The sequence below is a fragment of the Salmo trutta genome, chromosome 19, assembly GCF_901001165.1.
Source record: "Salmo trutta chromosome 19, fSalTru1.1, whole genome shotgun sequence".
Classification (NCBI taxonomy): domain Eukaryota; kingdom Metazoa; phylum Chordata; class Actinopteri; order Salmoniformes; family Salmonidae; genus Salmo; species Salmo trutta.
Genome location: NC_042975.1, coordinates 31,373,940 through 31,393,214, shown reverse-complemented (window position 1 = coordinate 31,393,214; position 19,275 = coordinate 31,373,940). Strand labels below are relative to the sequence as shown.

At 41.0% G+C, this 19,275-nt stretch overlaps 1 protein-coding gene across 11 annotated transcripts in view; it reads right to left on the bottom strand.

Annotated features, from left to right (window-relative positions):
- LOC115154336 (autism susceptibility gene 2 protein) overlaps positions 1–17,872 on the bottom strand; it is a 477,023-nt gene extending 459,151 nt beyond the window's left edge. For 4 of the 11 annotated variants that reach the window (XM_029700467.1, XM_029700475.1, XM_029700471.1 and 1 more), the window contains exons 1-2: positions 17,737–17,872; positions 14,236–15,025 (exon numbers count right to left, since the gene is read on the bottom strand). In XM_029700467.1, coding sequence (XP_029556327.1) covers positions 14,236–14,517 — 282 coding nt within the window. In that variant the 5' untranslated portion in view covers positions 14,518–15,025; positions 17,737–17,872. Of the gene's footprint in view, positions 1–14,235; positions 15,026–17,736 lie in introns of those variants that run through there. The other 7 variants (XM_029700464.1, XM_029700474.1, XM_029700465.1 and 4 more) reach the window with 2 other exon arrangements.
- Between the last annotated feature and the right edge of the window lie 1,403 nt (positions 17,873–19,275).

The following is a 19,275-nucleotide window of genomic DNA, read 5'->3' as shown; positions in this document are numbered from 1 at the left end:
AGAGCATGCACTTAGTTTTACTAGCATTAAAAAGCAGTTGTATGGCGTTGAAGCTCATTTGGAGGGTTGTTAGCACAGTGTCCAAAGAAGGGCCAGATGTATTCCGAATGGTGTCATCTGCATAGAGGTGGATCAGAGAATCACCAGCAGCAAGAACGACATCATTGATATATACAGAGATAATTCAGCCCGAGAATTCAGCCCTGTGGCACCCCCATAGAGACTGAGTCAGGTTGTCAGAAACTAAACACAGTGAATCTTCCAGGGCTCTACAGTACTCGCATATTTGCATAAATATTTTCCTGTGCGACCTGGAATTTTTATTTAGGAGCACCAGAGTGACATACACATACATACACACAAAAAGCTTATTTCTCTCAACTTTTGTGCACAAATGTGTTTATATCCCTGGTAGTAAGCAGTTCTCTTTGCCAAGAAAATCCATCCACCTGACAGGTGTGGCATATCTAGAAGCTGATTAAACAGCATGATCATTACACAGGTGCACCTTGTGCTGGGACAATAAAAGTATATTTTAAAATGTGCAGTTTTGTCACACAACACAATGCCACAGATGTCTCAAGTTGAGGGAGCGTGCATTTGGCCTGCTGACTGCAGGAATGTCCATCAGAGAGGTTGCCAAATAATTTAATGTTAATTTCTCTACCATAAACTGCCTCCAATGTTGTTTTAGAGAATTTGGCAGTATGTCCAACTGGCCTCACAACCGCAGACCATGTGTAACCACGCCAGCCCAGGACCTCCACATCCGGCTTCTTCACCTGCGGGATTGTCTAAGGGAGGGTGGGGTGCTGAGGAGTATTTCTGTCTGTAAAAAAGCCCTTCTATGGGGAAAAACTCATTCTGATTGGCTGGGCCTGGCTACCTAGTGGGTGGGCCTGGCTACCAAGGGTGTGGGCCTATGCCCTCCCAGGCCCACTCATGGCTGCACCCCTGCCCAGTCATGTGAAATCCATAGATTAAGGCCTAATGAATTTATTTCAATTGACTGATTTCCTTATATGAGCTGTAACTCAGTAAAATCTTTGAAATTGTGACATGTTGCGTTTATATTTTTGTTCAGTATAAATAATTAAGCCACTCACCAATATAAACTATTGCAAAACACAATGCAATGTGTCTTTGGGATATTTACCTTTGAAGACTATTAGAGACCATAACATTGAAATCATTAGAAATGCTGTAGCCTAATAGTTTGCTTATTCACCTGCAGCGGTCTAACTGCTCCAGACCTTTTTTGAAGGGAATAAGCCACACACGCAATGTATTCTCAACCAATAGAAATGTTGAACTCATGTGCCTGAAAACCCCTGAGCCTACCCCTCTTCAGCTGTGGCCAATTAACCTCTTGATTGGTCCATTCTGATAGAGAGGTTACCCCTTCCTCATTACGAATCTCAACCAATCCTAATCTTGTCCATGAACTTGTATTGGATGTGTAGTTACTGGCAATCTCTAACTGGATAAAAGAGTGAGCCGGTTTAGCAGGAACTACACCACCTAGTGGTCAGAACCTGATAATAACAGGTTTAGTGATGGGCCATAAACCTAACTTCAATGACTAATTTTACTGAACAGGTGGAAAACAATCATCGGATTAACAGGGAATACATTATAAAGGATGAAAAAGCAATTCTCCAAGCCACAGCTCCATACTAATTGTAAGACATAGATAACTAGTACTATATATATATATATATATATATATATATATATATATATATATATATATATATATATATATATATATATATATATACACACATACACTCGTTGTTGGGGTGGGATTGGCGTTGGGTGTGGGGGTCCGTGAGTGGCTTTTGACCATGTTCACATACAGTTGAAGTCGGAAGTTTACATACACCTTAACCAAATACATTTAAACTATGTGTTTCACAATTCCTGACATTTAATCCTAGTAAAAATTCCCAGTAAGGATCACTTTATTTTAAGAATGTGAAATGTCAGAATAATAGATTTAAATGATTTATTTCAGCTTTTATCTCTTTCATCATATTCCCAGTGGGTCAAAAGTTTACATGCACTCAATTAGTATTTGGTAGCATTGCCTATGAATTGTTTAACTTGGATGAAACATTTTGGGTAGTCTTCCAAAAGCTTCCCACAATAAGTTGGGTACATTTTGGCCCATTACTCCTGACAGAGCTGGTGTAACTGAGTCAGGTTTGTAGGCCTTGCTCGCACACGCTTTTTCAGTTATGCCCACAAGTTTTCTATAGAATTGAGGTCAGGGCTTTGTGATGGCCACTCCAATACCTTGACTTTGTTGTCCTTCAGCCATTTTGCCACAACTTTGGAAGTATGCTTGGGGTCATTGTCCATTTGGAAGACCCATTTGCGACCAACCTTTAACGTCCTGACTGATGTCTTGAGATGTTGCTTCAATATATCTACATAATTTTACTATCTCATGATGCCATCTATTTTGTGAAGTGCACCAGCCCCTCCTGCAGCAAAGCACCCCCACAACATGATGCTGCCACCCCTGTGCTTCACGGTTGGGATGGTGTTCTTCAGCTTGCAAGCATTCCCCTTTTTCCTCCAAACATAACGATGGTCATTATGGCCAAACAGTTCTATTTTTGTTTCATCAAACCAGAGGACATTTCTCCAAAAAGTACAATCTTGTCCCCATTTGCAGTTACAAGCCGTAGTCTGGCTTTTTTATGGCGGTTTTGGAGCAGTGGCTTCTTCCTTGCTGAGTGGCCTTTCAGGTTATGTCGATATAGGACTCGTTTAACTGTGGATATAGATACTTTTGTACCTGTTTCCTCCAGCATCTTCACAAGGTCCTTTGCTGTTGTTCTGGGATTGATTTGCACTTTTTGCACCAAAGTACCTTAATCTCCAGGAGACAGAACGCGTCTCCTTCCTGAGCGGTATGACGGCTGCGTGGTCCCATGGTGTTTATACTTGCGTACTATTGTTTGTACAGATGAACGTGGTACCTTCAGGCGTTTTGAAATTGCTCCCAAGAATGAACCAGACTAGTGGAGGTCTACAATTTTTTTCTGAGGTCTTGGCTGATTTCTTTTGATTTTCCCATGATGTCAAGCAAAGAGGCACTGTGTTTGAAGGTAGGCCTTGAAATACATCCACAGGTACACCTCCAGTTGACTCAAATGATGTCAATTAGCCTATCAGAAACTTCCTTAAGCCATGACATCATTTTCTGGAATTTTCCACGCTGTTTAAAGGCACAGTCAACTTAGTGTATGTAAACTTCTGACCCACAGGAATTGTGATACAGTGAATTATAAGTGAAATAATCTGTCTGTAAACAATTGTTGGAAAAATGACTTGTGTCATGCACAAAATAGATGTCCTAACCGACTTGCCAAATGTATAGTTTGTTAACAAGAAATTTGTGGAGTGGTTGAAAAACGAGTTTTAATGACTCCAACCTAAGTGTATGTAAACTTCCGACTTCAACTGTATTTCGTTTTCAGCAATCTATCAAAAAGAGCAACTAGATAGCTACATGTAACTCAAAAGCAATGGAAATAACCCCAGTGCAGGGCTAGCTTGGAAGAAAAGGGAGAAAAAGAGAGCATCAAAGGGGGAAGCTCAAAGCTCCAGGTGGGAAACTCCAGGGGGCTTGTCCATGAGCCCACAGCCCTCTGGCACCAACAAACATACACAGACACACACACACACACACACACACACACACACACACACACACACACACACACACACACACACACACGTGAATGCACGCACATGCATGTGCACACACAAACATACACGCACACACAAATGCAAGGGCATGTGCGCACACACACGCACACACACACACACCCTCAGGCAAGACAGGCATCTACCATTCATATGCACTGTGCAACCAAGCAGGCAGGGAAAATGTGTCTTCTCTCAAGAGCAGAAAACAATCTGTTGAAATGCACAAAAGAGTGCTTCACCCTGAGACTGGACAGGGCCCTACTTCAGGGATGCCATTTGACTATCAGCCTCAGCAAACATTTGTATTTTCCCCCATCCCTCACTATCCTGCTTTCCATCACTCTCTCCAAGGCCCATCAGATGACAAATAACAAAACATGACCTGGTTTCCAGGACATGGTGACATGCAAACTTATGAAATGTATTATAAACAAACTTAGTCAAGTAAATTATATTTCAATAAAACTGTAATTTGCAGTCTGTGCTTATACAGCCAGTTAAGATGTGGCAGCACTATATATTTTCTCCCAACTGAGGAGTGCATTAACGAGTGTCTGGGAGACTTACATTTTACAAGCTGCTGCAACACCCATTAACCCAGTATTCCGTAGCAGCTCTGGGTGTGACATAAACTGGCTGAAGAATCTGCTTGAGGAAAACAGTTTGTTGTTTTACATTTACAGTACTCCGAGTATGTTCCCCTTGCTAGCGACATAAGCGGCTGGAAGACATTTGAATTCACTGCAGTAGCTCCCTTTCATATATCCATTCTGTCTCCAGCAGTATCCAATATTTTGGAATACATTTTCTGTTTGCAAACTAAAACATTCAGCAGCGTCGGCCAAAGTGGAATGTAATAATGGTCTAGGTCCTGACATACTCTCTCCTTGTGTTGTGACTGTCTACCAGATTGCCAGTTTGGCTGAGTCTTATGTAGTATGTGGAGGGAACGTTGCATTCTGTTGGTTCACTAGGTTTAAATGTTAACCTTGACATTAAGTTAAAAGGCTCAGCAAAGATACACTACATGACCAAAAATATGTGGACACCTGCTCGTCGAACATCTCATTACAAAATCATGGGCATTAATATGGAATTTGTCCCCCCTTTACAGCTATAATAGCCTCCACTCTTCTGGGGTGGCTTTCCACTAGATGTTTGAACATTGCTGCAGGGACTTGTTTCCATTCAGCCACAAGAGCATTAGTGAGGTCGGGAACTGATGTTGACCGATTAGGCCTTGCTCGCAGTCGGCGTTCCAATTCATCCCATAGGTGTTCAAAGGGGTTGAGGTCAGGGCTCTGTGCATGCCAGTCAAGTTCTTCCACACCAATCTCGACAAACTATTTCTGTATGTGCACAAAGGTATTGTCATTCTGAAACAGGAAAGGGCCTTCCCCAAACTGTTGCCACAAAGTTGGAAGCACAGAATAGTCTCATTGTATGCTGTTGCGTTAAGACTACCAGATGGAGAAGCGTGATTCATCACTCCAGAGAACACATTTCCACTGCTCCAGAGTCCAATGGCGGCGAGCTTTACACCACTCCAGCCGGCACTTGGCTTTGCGCATGGTGATGCGGCTGCTCGGCCGTGTGTGCGGCTGCTCGGCCATCGAAACCCCTTTCATGAAGCTTCCGCCGAACAGTTCTTGTGCTGACGTTGCTTCCAGAGGTAGTTTGGAACTCGGTAGTGAGTGTTGCAAATGAGGACAGGCGATTTCTACGCGCTTCAGCACGTGGCGGACCCGTTCTGTGAACTAGTGGGCCTACCACTTTGCGGCTGAGCCGTTGTTGCTCCTAGACGTTTCCACTTCACAAAAACAACACTTACAGCTTACCGGGGCAGCTCTAGCAGGGAAGAAATGATTAACTGACTTGTTGGAAAGGTGGCATCCTATGACGGTGCCATGTTGAAAGTCACTGAGCTCTTCAGTAAGGCCATTCTACTGCCAATGTTTGTCGATGGAGATTGCATGGCTGTGTGCTCGATTTTATATACCTGTCAGCAACGGGTGTGGCTAAAGTAGCCGAATCCACTAATTTGAAGGGGTGTCCACATACTTTGTATATATAGTGTAAGTGACCTCATTAATTTAATGGATACCTTTTCTATTTGATGGGGTATTCTACTGAAAAAACTTGGTATCACTTGAATGCAAAGGAATATAATGTTTCTGTCTCGTCTTCATCTTGTACGTGAACTGAACTGACGTTACTTGAAGGTTATTGAAAGAAACGTACCTATTCCATCCACATAAACACCTCAGCTATGTGTAGGCTAGATACTGAGTGAATAACACCATTCTCCAAACATTTCGAATGGTCTTCAACATATAGGGCCTAACTAAAAAGCTATTCAATCTAGCTAGACACTCCGCTCCAAAGACCAAGACTGGATCTATAACCACTGAGATCTTTAGGGTTAATGTCAATGGCCTTGGCAAGATAACTAGCGTGGATTCAACCCTTTATCATCATTTTCAATTAAAAGCTACAAAAGCATTAAGGTGTGTCTGCCAACAGCTGTTTGGAGGGTAGAGAAGGGGGATTCTGCACTACAAAAACAGACTGGCCGTAGGGCAGTTCTGGCAAATGCCAGATGGGTTGTTCCATCTTTAACCCAGTGGGCCAGTCCAGAAAAATGTCCGGTGTGTAAGAAATGCCCGGACCAATTTCTGTTCCCAGTCCATCACTGCTGCACTATAATGGAGACTGCTGCTCTATCTGATTGGCTAGGGTCTCCTTGGCTTCCCCACGACAACCATCCTTTAATGAGCTGATCCTTCCCAGTGCATTAAAACATAAGAGCAAACATTGACTGTGGTTAACTACCCTTTTGCTGCTGTTCGCTGGATATTACCACAACTGCTGTTTGTTTTGTGTGTGTGCATGTGTGTGTGTGTATATGAGTTTGCAGCTCATGTGAGGTTTTTTCTTAACATGCATGACACGACGACAGCGGCCACAACCTGTCTGGCTTTTGTAGGTTCAAATGAATGCCTAGACATCAAGCAGACTAGCGTTCAGTAAAGAGAAATACAGCACCCTGCTAGCCATGATGCTGTGCAGCATCCTAAGAAAATATGAAATAATAATTATACATTTTATTGGTAACGTGCTTTTCAAAAAGCCAAAGTGCTAAACCCTGTAGCCTAATGGTGCAAAACAAGGCAGATTAAGTGCAACAAATTAAGCAGCAGGGGGCCAAAACAGGCATTTAAAAGTAGAGGCTGAATATGGATTTGATGTTGGTCAAATATTATAAACGCAAAGTGCTCCTCATGAGTTCCACTGTAGGGTGCATGAGACGTGTTCTAGACTAGACTAGACTGCTATGTAGACTGGTAGGATGAGATCAATGAGGATTTCAACAGTGGTAGGGGGAATGGGAGGCCAGTCAGCCCATCACCTCAGTTCAGGTTCCATTGATCAGAAATGCTTTCTCCTCATGTTGACTAGGGCTGGGCGATATATCTAATTCATTTGAATGTAAGTTTTAGCGCGATGTTCCAAATACTTGTACCGCAAGAATCTAGGTTTTTATTTGTTTTCGTTTTTATGAGCGTTCTATGTATTTTTGGGGTTGTCTCCTTCGCTCCTTCTGTGCACTGTGCACCTTCCCACTCACACACAGACACCAGACACACAGACACCCCTCCCACTGCCGCTCACTTCTTCCACTCCGACAAGCAGTTTAAACTGGTTTCCACTAGTTACAGTTCAACTGTTCTACCTTGTTAGTAAGCAAATAGATGCAAGTTGGCTAGACTTTAAATATAAAGATTAGCTGGCTACTCACTAGCACGTGGGCTTGTGAGATTGTTTATGAGACCTGTGTTCATGTTCTGTTATGTCTGCTACCAGAAGTTGGTCCTTATTAGTGGATGTGCATGGATCTGGTTACATTTCTAACAAAAAGACAGATTTCATAGACAGACTTGGAAGCCAGATCAGTGAATATTGCAAAAAGGCAGATTAAACTATTTTGATGAAATAATAAAATTATTAGTGGGTCTTATGGTTGTGGAAGGCTTATATTTAGCCTCTGTATAATTTTATATGTAGTGTTTTGACCTTTAATTGTGCAACAGAGCTTATTTTGAGAAAACAATTAAAAAATATAAAAAAAATATACATATATACATACATATAGTATGATACATATAGATATAGTGAATCACCCCTAAATTTGAGAAAATTGAGATATGATTTTTAGGACATATCGCCCAGCCTTACTGTTGACTGACTGCCTGCTCTAACCATGGCAGAGAACAGCAAGGCATAGCAGAGGGGTGTGTGTGGGTCTGTCCGTGTGTGTCTGTGCCTTCATGTGTTCACGCAGCACAGACATTATTTACTAGGGTGACAGGAAGCATCGAAAATCCCAATGCTGGATCATCTCAGTGTGGCATTAAACAAATCCAGCGATGACAGACAGACAGGATGTCATATTTCATGTGTCAGTCATTCAGCTGCCTAGGCCCATTAATATATATCATACATCATTCTGTGACAGGTTCAGTTAAATGAATATCTGCCATAACTGCCAGGAGACAGAAAAATGCAGCTAGGGAAGATGGCAAATTAATTGAGGGCTTGAAAAAAGTGATATTTGTCACAAGAGGGAAATATCTGGCAGCGTGCCATCATCAAGTACAAGAAGACCCGGGCGTGTTGAAAGCATCTCTCGAGAGATGTTTTCTCTTTCAAACTAGCAGCTGCATCCATCCACTCAAACACAATACACTGTAGACTTGCTTGATACTTATGCGTCTTCATTCTTGGAATTCACGTTTTATTTGGTTTCTGTAGAAACACGGCAGACCAACCGTATGTCGATACATTCAGTTTCACATTCTTCTCCACAATGAAGTGCTTGTCAATTTTCCCCTGTCTGCCCTCTCAGACACTCTATTCAGACAGCAGCTCTAAGACAACAGTTTCTAAGAAAATCCATTGTTTAATTCTGAAGGCCAGACAGACACGATTATTGACGGTAGTGTTACTGAGACATTCACATGGAGAAAAAATAATTAGTTATCTATACTTTCTTAGAAAAAGGGTTCCAAAAGGTTTCTTTGGCTGTCCCCATAGGAGAACCCTTTTGGGTTCCAGGTAGAACCGTTCAGGTAGAATCCTCTGTGGAAACGGTTATACATGGAACCCAAAAGGGTTCTACTTGGAACCAAAAGGGTTCTCCCTGGAACCAAAAAAAAGGTTATTCAAAGGGTTATTTTATGAGAACAGCGAAGAAACCTTTTGGGTTACAGATCTACAGGTACCTGCCAGAATAATGTTATAACTTGAGTAAATGAGGGATACAAAGTATATTGAAAGCCGGTGCTTCCACACAGGTGTGGTATTTGAGTTAATTATGCAATTAACATCCCATCATGCTAAGGGTCTTATATCAAAATGCTGGACAGGCCATTATTTTTGCTACCATGGCAATGCCCCCATAGGATGACAAAGCCCCCATCCACAGGACGACTGGTCACTGAATGGTTTGACGAGCATGAAAACAATGTAAACCATATGCCATGGCCGTCTCAGTCACCAGATCTCAACCCAATTGAACACTTATTGGAGATCCTGGAGAGATGCCTGAGACAGTGTTTTCCTCTACCATCAACAAAACAAATTATGGAATTTATTGTGGAAGAATGGTGTCGTATCCCTCCAATAGAGTTCTCTGTATCCCTCCAATAGACACTTGTAGAATCTGTGCCAGTGTGTATTGAAGCTGTTCTGGCTCGTGGTGGCCCAACGCCCTATTAATACACTATGCTGGCGTTTCCTTTATTTTGCCAGTTACCTGTATATACAGTACCTTCAGAAAGTATTCACACCCCTTGACTTTTTCCACATTTTTCTATGTTACAGCCTGAATGTACATTTTCTTTGTCACTGGCTTACATACAAACCCCATAATGTCAGTGGAATGATAGACTTGGATTAGCTAACACAACGTGCCATTGGAACACAGGAGTGATGGTTGCTGATAATTGGCCTCTGTACGCCTATGTAGATATTCCATTAAAAAAAAACGTTTCCAGCTACAATAGTCATTTAAAACATTAGCAATGTCTACACTGCATTTCTGATCAAAATGATGTTATTTTAATGGACAACAAAATGTGCTTTTCTTTCAAAAACAAGGACATTTCTGAGTGACCCCAGACTTTTGAATGGTAGTGTATATATTTCCAAATTAATGAAAGCTGTATTGAAGTATTCAACCCCTTTGTTATGGCAAGCTTAAATAAGTTCAAGAGTACAAATTTCCTTAACAAGTCGCATAATAACTTGCATGTGTGCAATAATAGTGTTTAACATGATTTCTGAATGACTACCTCATCTCTGTACCCCACACATACAATTATCTGTAAGGTCCCTCAGTCAAGCAGTAAATTTCAAACAGATTCAAGCACAAAAAACAGGTTTTTCAAAGCCTCGCAAAGAAGGGCACCTATTGGTAGATGAATATCCCATTGAGTGTGGTCAAGTTATTAATTACACTTTGGATGGTGTATCAATACACCCAGTCACTACAAAGATACAGGCCTCCTTACTAACTAAGTTGCCGGAGAGGAAGGAAACCGCTCAGGGATTTCACCAAGAGGGCAATGGTGACTTTAAAACAGTTACAGAGTTTAATGGCTGTGATAGGAGAAAACTGAGGATGGATCAACAACATTGTAGTTACTCCACAATATTAACCTAATTGACAGAGTGAAAAGAAGCAAGCCTGTACAGAATAAAAATATTCCAAAACATGCATCCTGTTTGCAACAAGGCACTAAAGTAATACTGCAAAAAATGTGGCAAAGCAATTAACTTTTTGCCCTGAATACAAAGTGTTATGTTTGGGGCAAATCCAGTACAACACATTACTGAGTACTACTCTCCATATTTTCAAGCATAGTGGTGGCTGCATTATGTTATGGGTATGCTTTTAATCGTTATGGATTGGGGAGTTTTTCAGGCAGGCAAAATCCTAGAGTAAAACCTTGTTCAGTCTGCGTTCAACCAGACACTGGGAGATTATTTCCCCTTTCAGCAGGACAATAACCTAAAACACAAGGCCAAATATACACTGGAGTTGCTTACCAAGAAGACAGTGAAAGTTCCTAAATGGCAGAGTTACAGTTTTGACTTGAAAAATCTGCTTTAAAATCTATGGCAAGACTTGAAAATGGCTGTCTAGCAATGATCAACAACCAATTTGACAGAGCTTGAAGAATATTGAAAATAATAATTGGAAAATATTGTACAATCCAGGTGTGCAAAGCTCTTAGAGACTTACCCAGAAAGACTCACAGATGTAATAGCTGCCAAAGGTGATTCTAACATGTATTGACTCAGGGGTGTGAATACTTATGTAAATAAGATATTTGCAAACATATTCAAATGTCACTGTCATTATGAGGTATTGTGTGTAGATGAGTGAGAAAATACATCTATTTAATCAATTTTGAATTCAGGCTGTAACAACAAAATGTGTAATACTTCAAGGGGTATGAATACTTTCTGAAGGCATTGTAGTTAGACATAAATACACAATTTTCGTAATCTAGACTACATTTGAGATAAGTGTAGTTGGCTGTTTGTTGCCATGAGTATCTCAATCCAGGTTGAGATTTGTCCTTCTTTTCTAAGCTTTCCAGAATTGTAAATGTTAATAGCCATTAATATGTCAATCATAAAATAATATTTTGCATTTGAACCTTTCACAGTTTGTCGATGACCCTACAATAGTTCTGTAATAGAATTAGTTACAAGTACCGTATACAACATGTCAGTATATTATGTCATCCACCACACACGCCAATCTGACTAAATGAGATCACTCACCAGGAGTGACAATAGTATCACAGCCTATTGCCTTGTGACATTTGTCTTCTGTCCACTGAATGACTATGAGCATCCTAATCCCCACTGTCCTACCAGCCTGTAAACGCTCAAACAATCTGAAGTCACTGGAGTTATTATGACCCTCAACAAGTATTTCTGGAGAAACGTTTGGCATTTCATGAGGGTAGGAAAACAAAGGGCTATAAAGTAGGAATCGGCTCATGGGGACTTGGCAGTATTTGTCGCAACATCAGTTTGAGAGTCGAAATCGTTTCGAAGTGATGGCTTTAAGATAATTGAATGTGTAAAGCCCCAAAGGGAAAGTGATAGGTCTCTTGCTACACTAAATGCTGTTTCTATTAACATTGTTTTCTACAAAAATCAAGTAAGATGTAGAAAATAAATCACATACTAGACCTATAGCCACAAGTGCTGATTTCAATGACATCAATGAAAGGAAACATATATTCTCTTGCTACACTAAATGCTGTTTCTATTAACATTGTTTTCTACAAAAATCAAGTAAGATGTAGAAAATAAATCACATACTAGACCTATAGCCACAAGTGCTGATTTCAATGACATCAATGAAAGGAAACATATATTCTCCTTCCATTATTATTGGTACTACTGGTTACGCTGATTGCTTTTCTTCCCTTACAATAATTATCTGTGCTAAACGGGAAAACTCAAATGAGGTGTTGGGGAAAGACATTTGCCCAAAGTCTTCATTGTGTTCATTGATAGAAGGGGCAGTGAATTCTGCCTCGGGATCAATTTCTTTGGATTGCACAGGGCCGATTGGTCTTGACCAATTGATGCTTAGCGTGTGTTTGGATGAAAAGCCTACAACACAATGAACATGTAATGTGGTTTTACAGTGGCGGTCGGCTGAGCAGGCATTAACCAATATTAAATTGGGGTGGTGTGAGAAGAGAAGGGAACGATTAAACTGCAGTTATTTAGTGCACTGGTATCAGGGTTTTAGAGGAGACGGAGCTTAATAATTTTGTAATTTCTAAAGGCGTTCATTGTTATACACGACTTCTAGCTCCGGCATTCTCCCTCCTGCCTCTCTCAATAGGCACGAGGCAGCAGGCTTAATAGAGCGCTTTACGCCTGCCTCGGACAGTTCACTTGTAAAGGACAGCTGCTGCAGCTGTATGTCCAGGTGGAAAAATGTATTGATTTCAATGACTTGGCTCAATGAATGCCAACGGAACACCTTTCTGAATGCATTTGAGATTACAGTGCTGCTTTTGCAAATTGAAGCCGTGCAATTCCCTCTCAAATTGAAAGCAAAAAGGGGTTTGAGGTGGAGAGAAAAACATTGCTCTGGAGGGCATGTAGGCTACACACTGGCACAACAAAGAATGAATGGGGAACTGTGGGGAAACATGGCGAGTGGTATCGAGTAGTAACTTCCCTAGTGAGGTTTTGAGGTAGAATACTATCAGTAATGTTTCTCCTATGTGGACAAAGGATTTAGCATGCACTTATATATAGAGCGCACTGGAGAGAGAATACAATGCTATATGGACTATTCATTAGGTTGATTTGGTACTATACTGAATCACGGTCAAATATTCTTCTGTTAGTAGAGATTCTGAGTAGAGCACAATAAAGAGGTCAGTTTGAGGATCAAACTCACCATGGTGGTTAGAGCATTGGACTAGTAACCAAAAGGTTGCAAGATCAAATCCCCGAGCTGACAAGGTAAAAATCTGTCGTTCTGCCCCTGAACAAGGCAGTTAACCCACTGTTCCTAGGCCGTCATTGAAAATAAGAATTTGTTCTTAACTGACTTGCCTAGTTAAATAAAGGTCAAATAAAAATAAATAAATGGTGTTAGCTTGTCATCCTACACAGCTTGAGGCAATTCTTACAGCCTCCTTCACAGAGGTATCTACCCCAGTAGTACAGCTAATGTTGTTGTAATGTATGCATGATAAAGCACATTGGTGTTGTAGAAAAAACATACTACAGAGGAGTAGATTGGAAGGAATCCATGAATTAAGTCACAACAGGCCTACAGTGATGAGATTATGTAATATTCATTTGGCAGTTAGGTAACATAGTTACATTGTAATAACTGAGTGGAATGAAATAATAATGAATGATTAATAAGTGCATGTTTAGGCTACACATCCCGTTGTGCATGTGAGGAGCTTATTCCACGGACAAATAAGGCAAAGAAATTCCATGAAGAACCTGCATGAGATCCACCAGTGTCCTGTTCTGGGTTCTGAAACCTTCTAGAACCTTTGGAAGACTATCCTCCTACTGTCAGTCTTTGTCTGGCACATTCTTATAAAAACAAATCCAGAACACAGCTCAACAAAACAAGCTCTGTGACAGAGATATAGATATTTGGCTGAATCGCCTCGTTTTAAAGCCACATCTATTGGAATCCAGCTAACAAAAACAGAAATATGCAGGCTAGAGCAACGCCAAGTGCAAGGCCAGCCTAGTAATATAGATACAGGGATTGGGGCTGAAGAAAATAACAACTCTCTCTTCACATAGTGTCAAGAGATTAACTGCCGAATCCAGAAGAGATGGCAAAACACAGAGATTAAGTGCTAAAAACACACATCGAAGCAAATCCCCCGCGAGGCAGAAAAGTAGTAGTAGTAACAGCAGCCTGGAGTTACTCACCTCCAACGCCTCCAGCGTCATGAAACCAGAGATGGAGAAGCCGTCTATGATGTCCTCCTCAGTGGACGTAGACTCCTTTCTCTTTCTCCTGGGGGGCCTTGGACGGGAGGAAGAGGGGTTCCTGCCTCCTTCCTCCCTCTCTGAATCCGAGGAGAAGCGCAGCCCCACAGAGTCCCCCCTCTTATGGTTGTTGTTCCTTATCCCATTTGATCTCCGTCCCCGATCCCTCTCGGACTTAGACTTCCTCTTTTTGCGGAGCCCACTGGACCGAGGGCCATCCATTTCTTCAGAGGAAAAGCCCACCTCAAGACTCCTCTAGCCGAGCAGAGAATCAACCCTATCAAGGGCACTCACTGGCACAGTTGAACTTCCAGCAGAAAGAAATCCCAACAGATATTTCCCAACAATATCCAACAAGTAGTAAGTATAGATACTTAGTGGATGAAATCCAACAGAAAAGAAGCAATCAGATAATATCCAAAGGGCATAAGCTGGAGTAGAGAATGCATTGAGTCGTTGAAAGCACAGCAGCAGATTCCAAGCAAAGATTCCCAACGGTCGTCCATGAAATCCACTGACAGGCAAAGGGTAATACAGTCTGTTAGACGTGGTAACTAGGCTGTCAACTCCAAAAAGAGAAAAAAAGAAGACAAATCTTTAACTGGAACAGAATGTGTGATCACTGGACATGACCTGCCATGGTGAACAAACTGTAAAAAGCCACATCCTGATCCTTCTTCTTAAGGAATCCCCACTCTTCACATGCTGTCATGTCAGCCAACTCTCCCTCCTGAAAGTCAAAGAGATAGAGGGCATATATTTGCAACATGTTCAGTTAGCAGTAAGCCTTACTGTTGAATTCATTAAGTCAATGAGCCATCCTCTCAGGGTAGGTAGGGAGATTATACAGTACAGGGGATTGTTACCAGTCTACATAATGCAACATAAATTCATGTTTCATTACGCTATCTGCTCACCATATTTTCCTTTATTCTTTTACAATGCACAACCATTAGGCCTCTTGGCTGAGATCATTGAATACGGTTACATGCACATAATAATATGATTATTGTGAATAGTCAGATGAATATAATAGTTTGATTTAAACGTTTACATGCTTTTCAAGAACGATTTCTCTAATAATCCTTTTAAACATGGACACATCTGAAATCAGGCTTCCTGATGGGACTTTGATAATAAATGCAGAAAATCACCAATCAAAGTAAATGTTCTACCACAGCGACCATGTTATTTTTGGAAGCCTACTTGATTCTGAATTTGGACATATAAAGTTTGTATGTGAAAATTATTTTTAAGATGCATCATTTTTTTTGTTCTGAACTCTCTTCACTCGCGCATAAGAGGGAGGTTTGTACTGCTGGTGCTGACACATGCACAGATCAAATACACTGTTGGAACTCCGATGAAGCTGTTTATATGTCCTAATAACTCAAAAGATTGCTCAGAAAACCAGATGTTTTAATCGCTGTATGCTTAGGCCTACTTCGATTATGACCTTTCACCGACTAAGATTACTATTTCCATACTCGGCCTAGATAAATGTATAGATTTATGGGGGGGTGTAGTCCAGGCGACTGCCAGGGGACTGCCGTAATCAGTTTAATATCAAATTATTAGTGCATGTAAACATACTCAGTGTGTGTTTAAAGTGCTTCTCTACTACTGTCTCTGAAGTCCCCCCCCCCCTTGGTTTTACCCTATCCTGTACTTTTAATGAAATAAGCATTTTCTTACATTTATAATGTATGGGTATTTCTTCTATTTGGATTAGCCTATTCCTTTATATGTGTATATTTTAAACATAGGCCTGCTGTGGTTATTAGCTCGGTTTCTTTCAGTACTGTTCACTGCAATTTCCAAAATCACTGTGCTTTAAACAGGTAAATCTAGTATAAACTTCTCAATCACCACGACACTTGCCTTTCAAACACTTCCAATCCCTATACGTTACATTATCTCCACACAGGTGCTGAAAACCTTGATTCAGTTGACACAATAACATTACATTGGTAAATACATGTTTCATCAAGGAATGATGCCATGGTAGTCTTTTTTCCCAGAGTTTGCAGTGTGCTCATCATTCTGTGTGTTTCATTTCAATCTACACACAACTAACCCGCTAAATAATTTAGCACATTCTGATTAGTTAGAGGTGTTCATTGAATTATATGTAAAAGCTATTGTGTATTATGCAATATCTCTACAAGGTTATTCATTCTTATAACGCACTTGTTTTGTCACAGCATGACATGATATTTTACAATCAAATACATTTTGTCCAATAGATCATCTCATCTAAGCTATATATCTAAACATGTTTATCAAAATCTAACCTAGATATTAAATCATTCCTGTCCTTGAGAGTTTGAGATGAGGATTCTGCCAACCAATGCTCACACCTAAAGCTAGACTGATGACAAAGACCTTTTGACAATCTGGTCCAAAAGCACTTGAACCTGGAGCATCGAAGTTATGTGATCACAGTCATAATAGGCTATTCTAAATGATTAACCTATTTACATTTCTCATGCTACAATATAATACAATGTAACCATAATGGTTTGAGTTTCAGACAGGCAACATATTCAACAGTTTGTCACCTCAATCATTCCTTCACACATAAATCCATTCTCACTCTTCTAATCTGCTTTGTATGTCAAAGATACAGAGAAAGTGTGCTCTATGAATACTACAGGATTATCAAAATCCATTTCCAGATAAAAACGTGTACATGGTGACATCCCCAAAATGGTAGCCTATCCATCATTGAATACACCAAACCGTACAGGCATGTTCAAGCCACTCCAAATTCCATCACCCCCTCCCAGTTCTGCCAGTGAACCGTTCCAGACAGTAGGAACACACCTTGACTAGCTCCATCATCACCAGACACACCATTAGAATCATCTGTTATAGACAACCACCATATTCAACTTTGCATGATGTCATTGTCCAATGATTGCAAATCAAGGTGGCATAAACTAGACTACAAGTGGCAAATGTTACACATCAGCACATTACAATGGCTCGCAAATATTTTCTTATTTGGACGGATGGTGCGTAATAAGGGCGCATCTAAACCATCCAAAATCACAGCCTTGTCTAGAAGTCAAATTCAGTATTTCCTATAACGGTCCTAAGCCATTTCCCAGTCCCCATCCCTTTAACCTGATGCCCCGTGCCAGCACCCCCCTAATGGCATGCATACAACATAACTATAGTAAATCATTTAAGATATGTTTTGCCTCTTCGCCCTCCCTTTTCTCGTTCCTTCCTGTTATCACACTCTATCTCGCTGTCTTCGTTCAGTTTTTTTGTCTGCTCCTCTGTCAGTAAATCTCACGCTCCGTGGCCAGTCCAGCCCACAACAGACACTGGCACTGGCTCCTCTCCTGCTCCAGCTCTCCGCTTATTTTCACAACACACAAAGCGAGCCTCTTTTCCTCCAAGACACGTCATGCAAAACCAAGAAATGCAAACCCTTGAAAGTGGGGACCGTCCGGGCAAGTCGCAGGCATTCGGATACAAATGGTCAATACAAGGGAACAGAAAAGGAAAAATGTAACAAACAAATAAATCCCGCAAGGAAGCAAAGGGGCTCTTCTCTCCCAGTCCGTTCTTCAGTATCTCGGAGAAGGGACCAGGCGCATTGATATGGCGATGCCGCAGTGCCGCTTTACAGGGTATGCGCTTCCTCGGCGCAAATAGTGCTACATATGGAATCTGGTATGGGTCGTTGTACTAAGGAGAACATGTCTAAACTATGCTTATGTAATGTTGTCGTTGAAACTACAAATACATCTTATTGAGTATACACTTAGGCTACTCACCAAAATGCTAGTGCACAAAACACCACTTGTGACGTGATCATTCCTGACAATTCCCACCCTTCTAACCATATAGTCACCCCTATTTAAGATACTCATTATACATCCTGTAGCCTATCCCAAACAATATGTACATGAATCATCTCTAAACCCTCCCACCAGCATGCCGATATCCCTATAGCTCTCTTGACTATATGGATCTGGAGTAAAGGCAGACAGACAGGCAGTCAGTCAGCATTGAGCTTTTTGCTGCTATCACCCAGACACCCATTCAGTGTTATTGACAGATCCATCCTCTGCAGACAGATCATGGACCCAGATGTCAGATTATCACACAGGTTATGTAACAGGGCTAGGTTCTCTTCAGGGAGAGACCAAGGGGCCGTGCATCACCCAGGTGGGTTCTACACATTGGTGGTGGATAAGGTGAGTTTCCCCCTACTATGTAAAGCACTTTGAGTACCTCAGTTGGTAGAAAAACGCTATATAAATCCAATCAATGAATTAATGAATGAACTTACTCTGCTCTGCTGCCCTGTCAAACCCCAGTGAAATAGAACACTCTCCGGGTCTCATTAATCTGTGTCACAAAGCATTTGACTCACCTGAAGTGTTTGGTCATTGGTGGGTCACATATGTTAGCACGGTTGGGGATGGTATCAGGGTAGAGCCAAGATGTCCTTGCAAATCAAATCTGAGTTTTTTGGGGGGAAATAAAAATCACATTTCCCTACAGACTAGATAAATGATGATGAGTAATGAAAACAATGAAAAAATAAGTTATCATGGTGAACATTGCAATTACAATATTGAATGTTAGACATCCATGTCATGTAGTTATTTTATGTAGGTCTAAACAAGTCCTTCTCAAATACATTCAACACAAGACATGTATTCTAGGGCCAGGATATACAATGATTGATCCTCCAATGTTTCACGCTTGCATGGGCTAACCAGTAACCACAACCCAAGGATGCTGAAAATCTCCCAAGCAACTGCTTCATTATGGCCACAGTAATATATTCAATTGATATTCTACTGCCTAGAGAGTCCCTAACATGATTATGCAAGGTTGTAGTTATTCCAGATCTATGCAATGTATCATTTGGGTACAACAAAGAATCAATATATTCATACATTATAATGGTAGTAGCAGCTTTTGTCCTAACCTGTGTGTCTGTGAGAGAGAGAG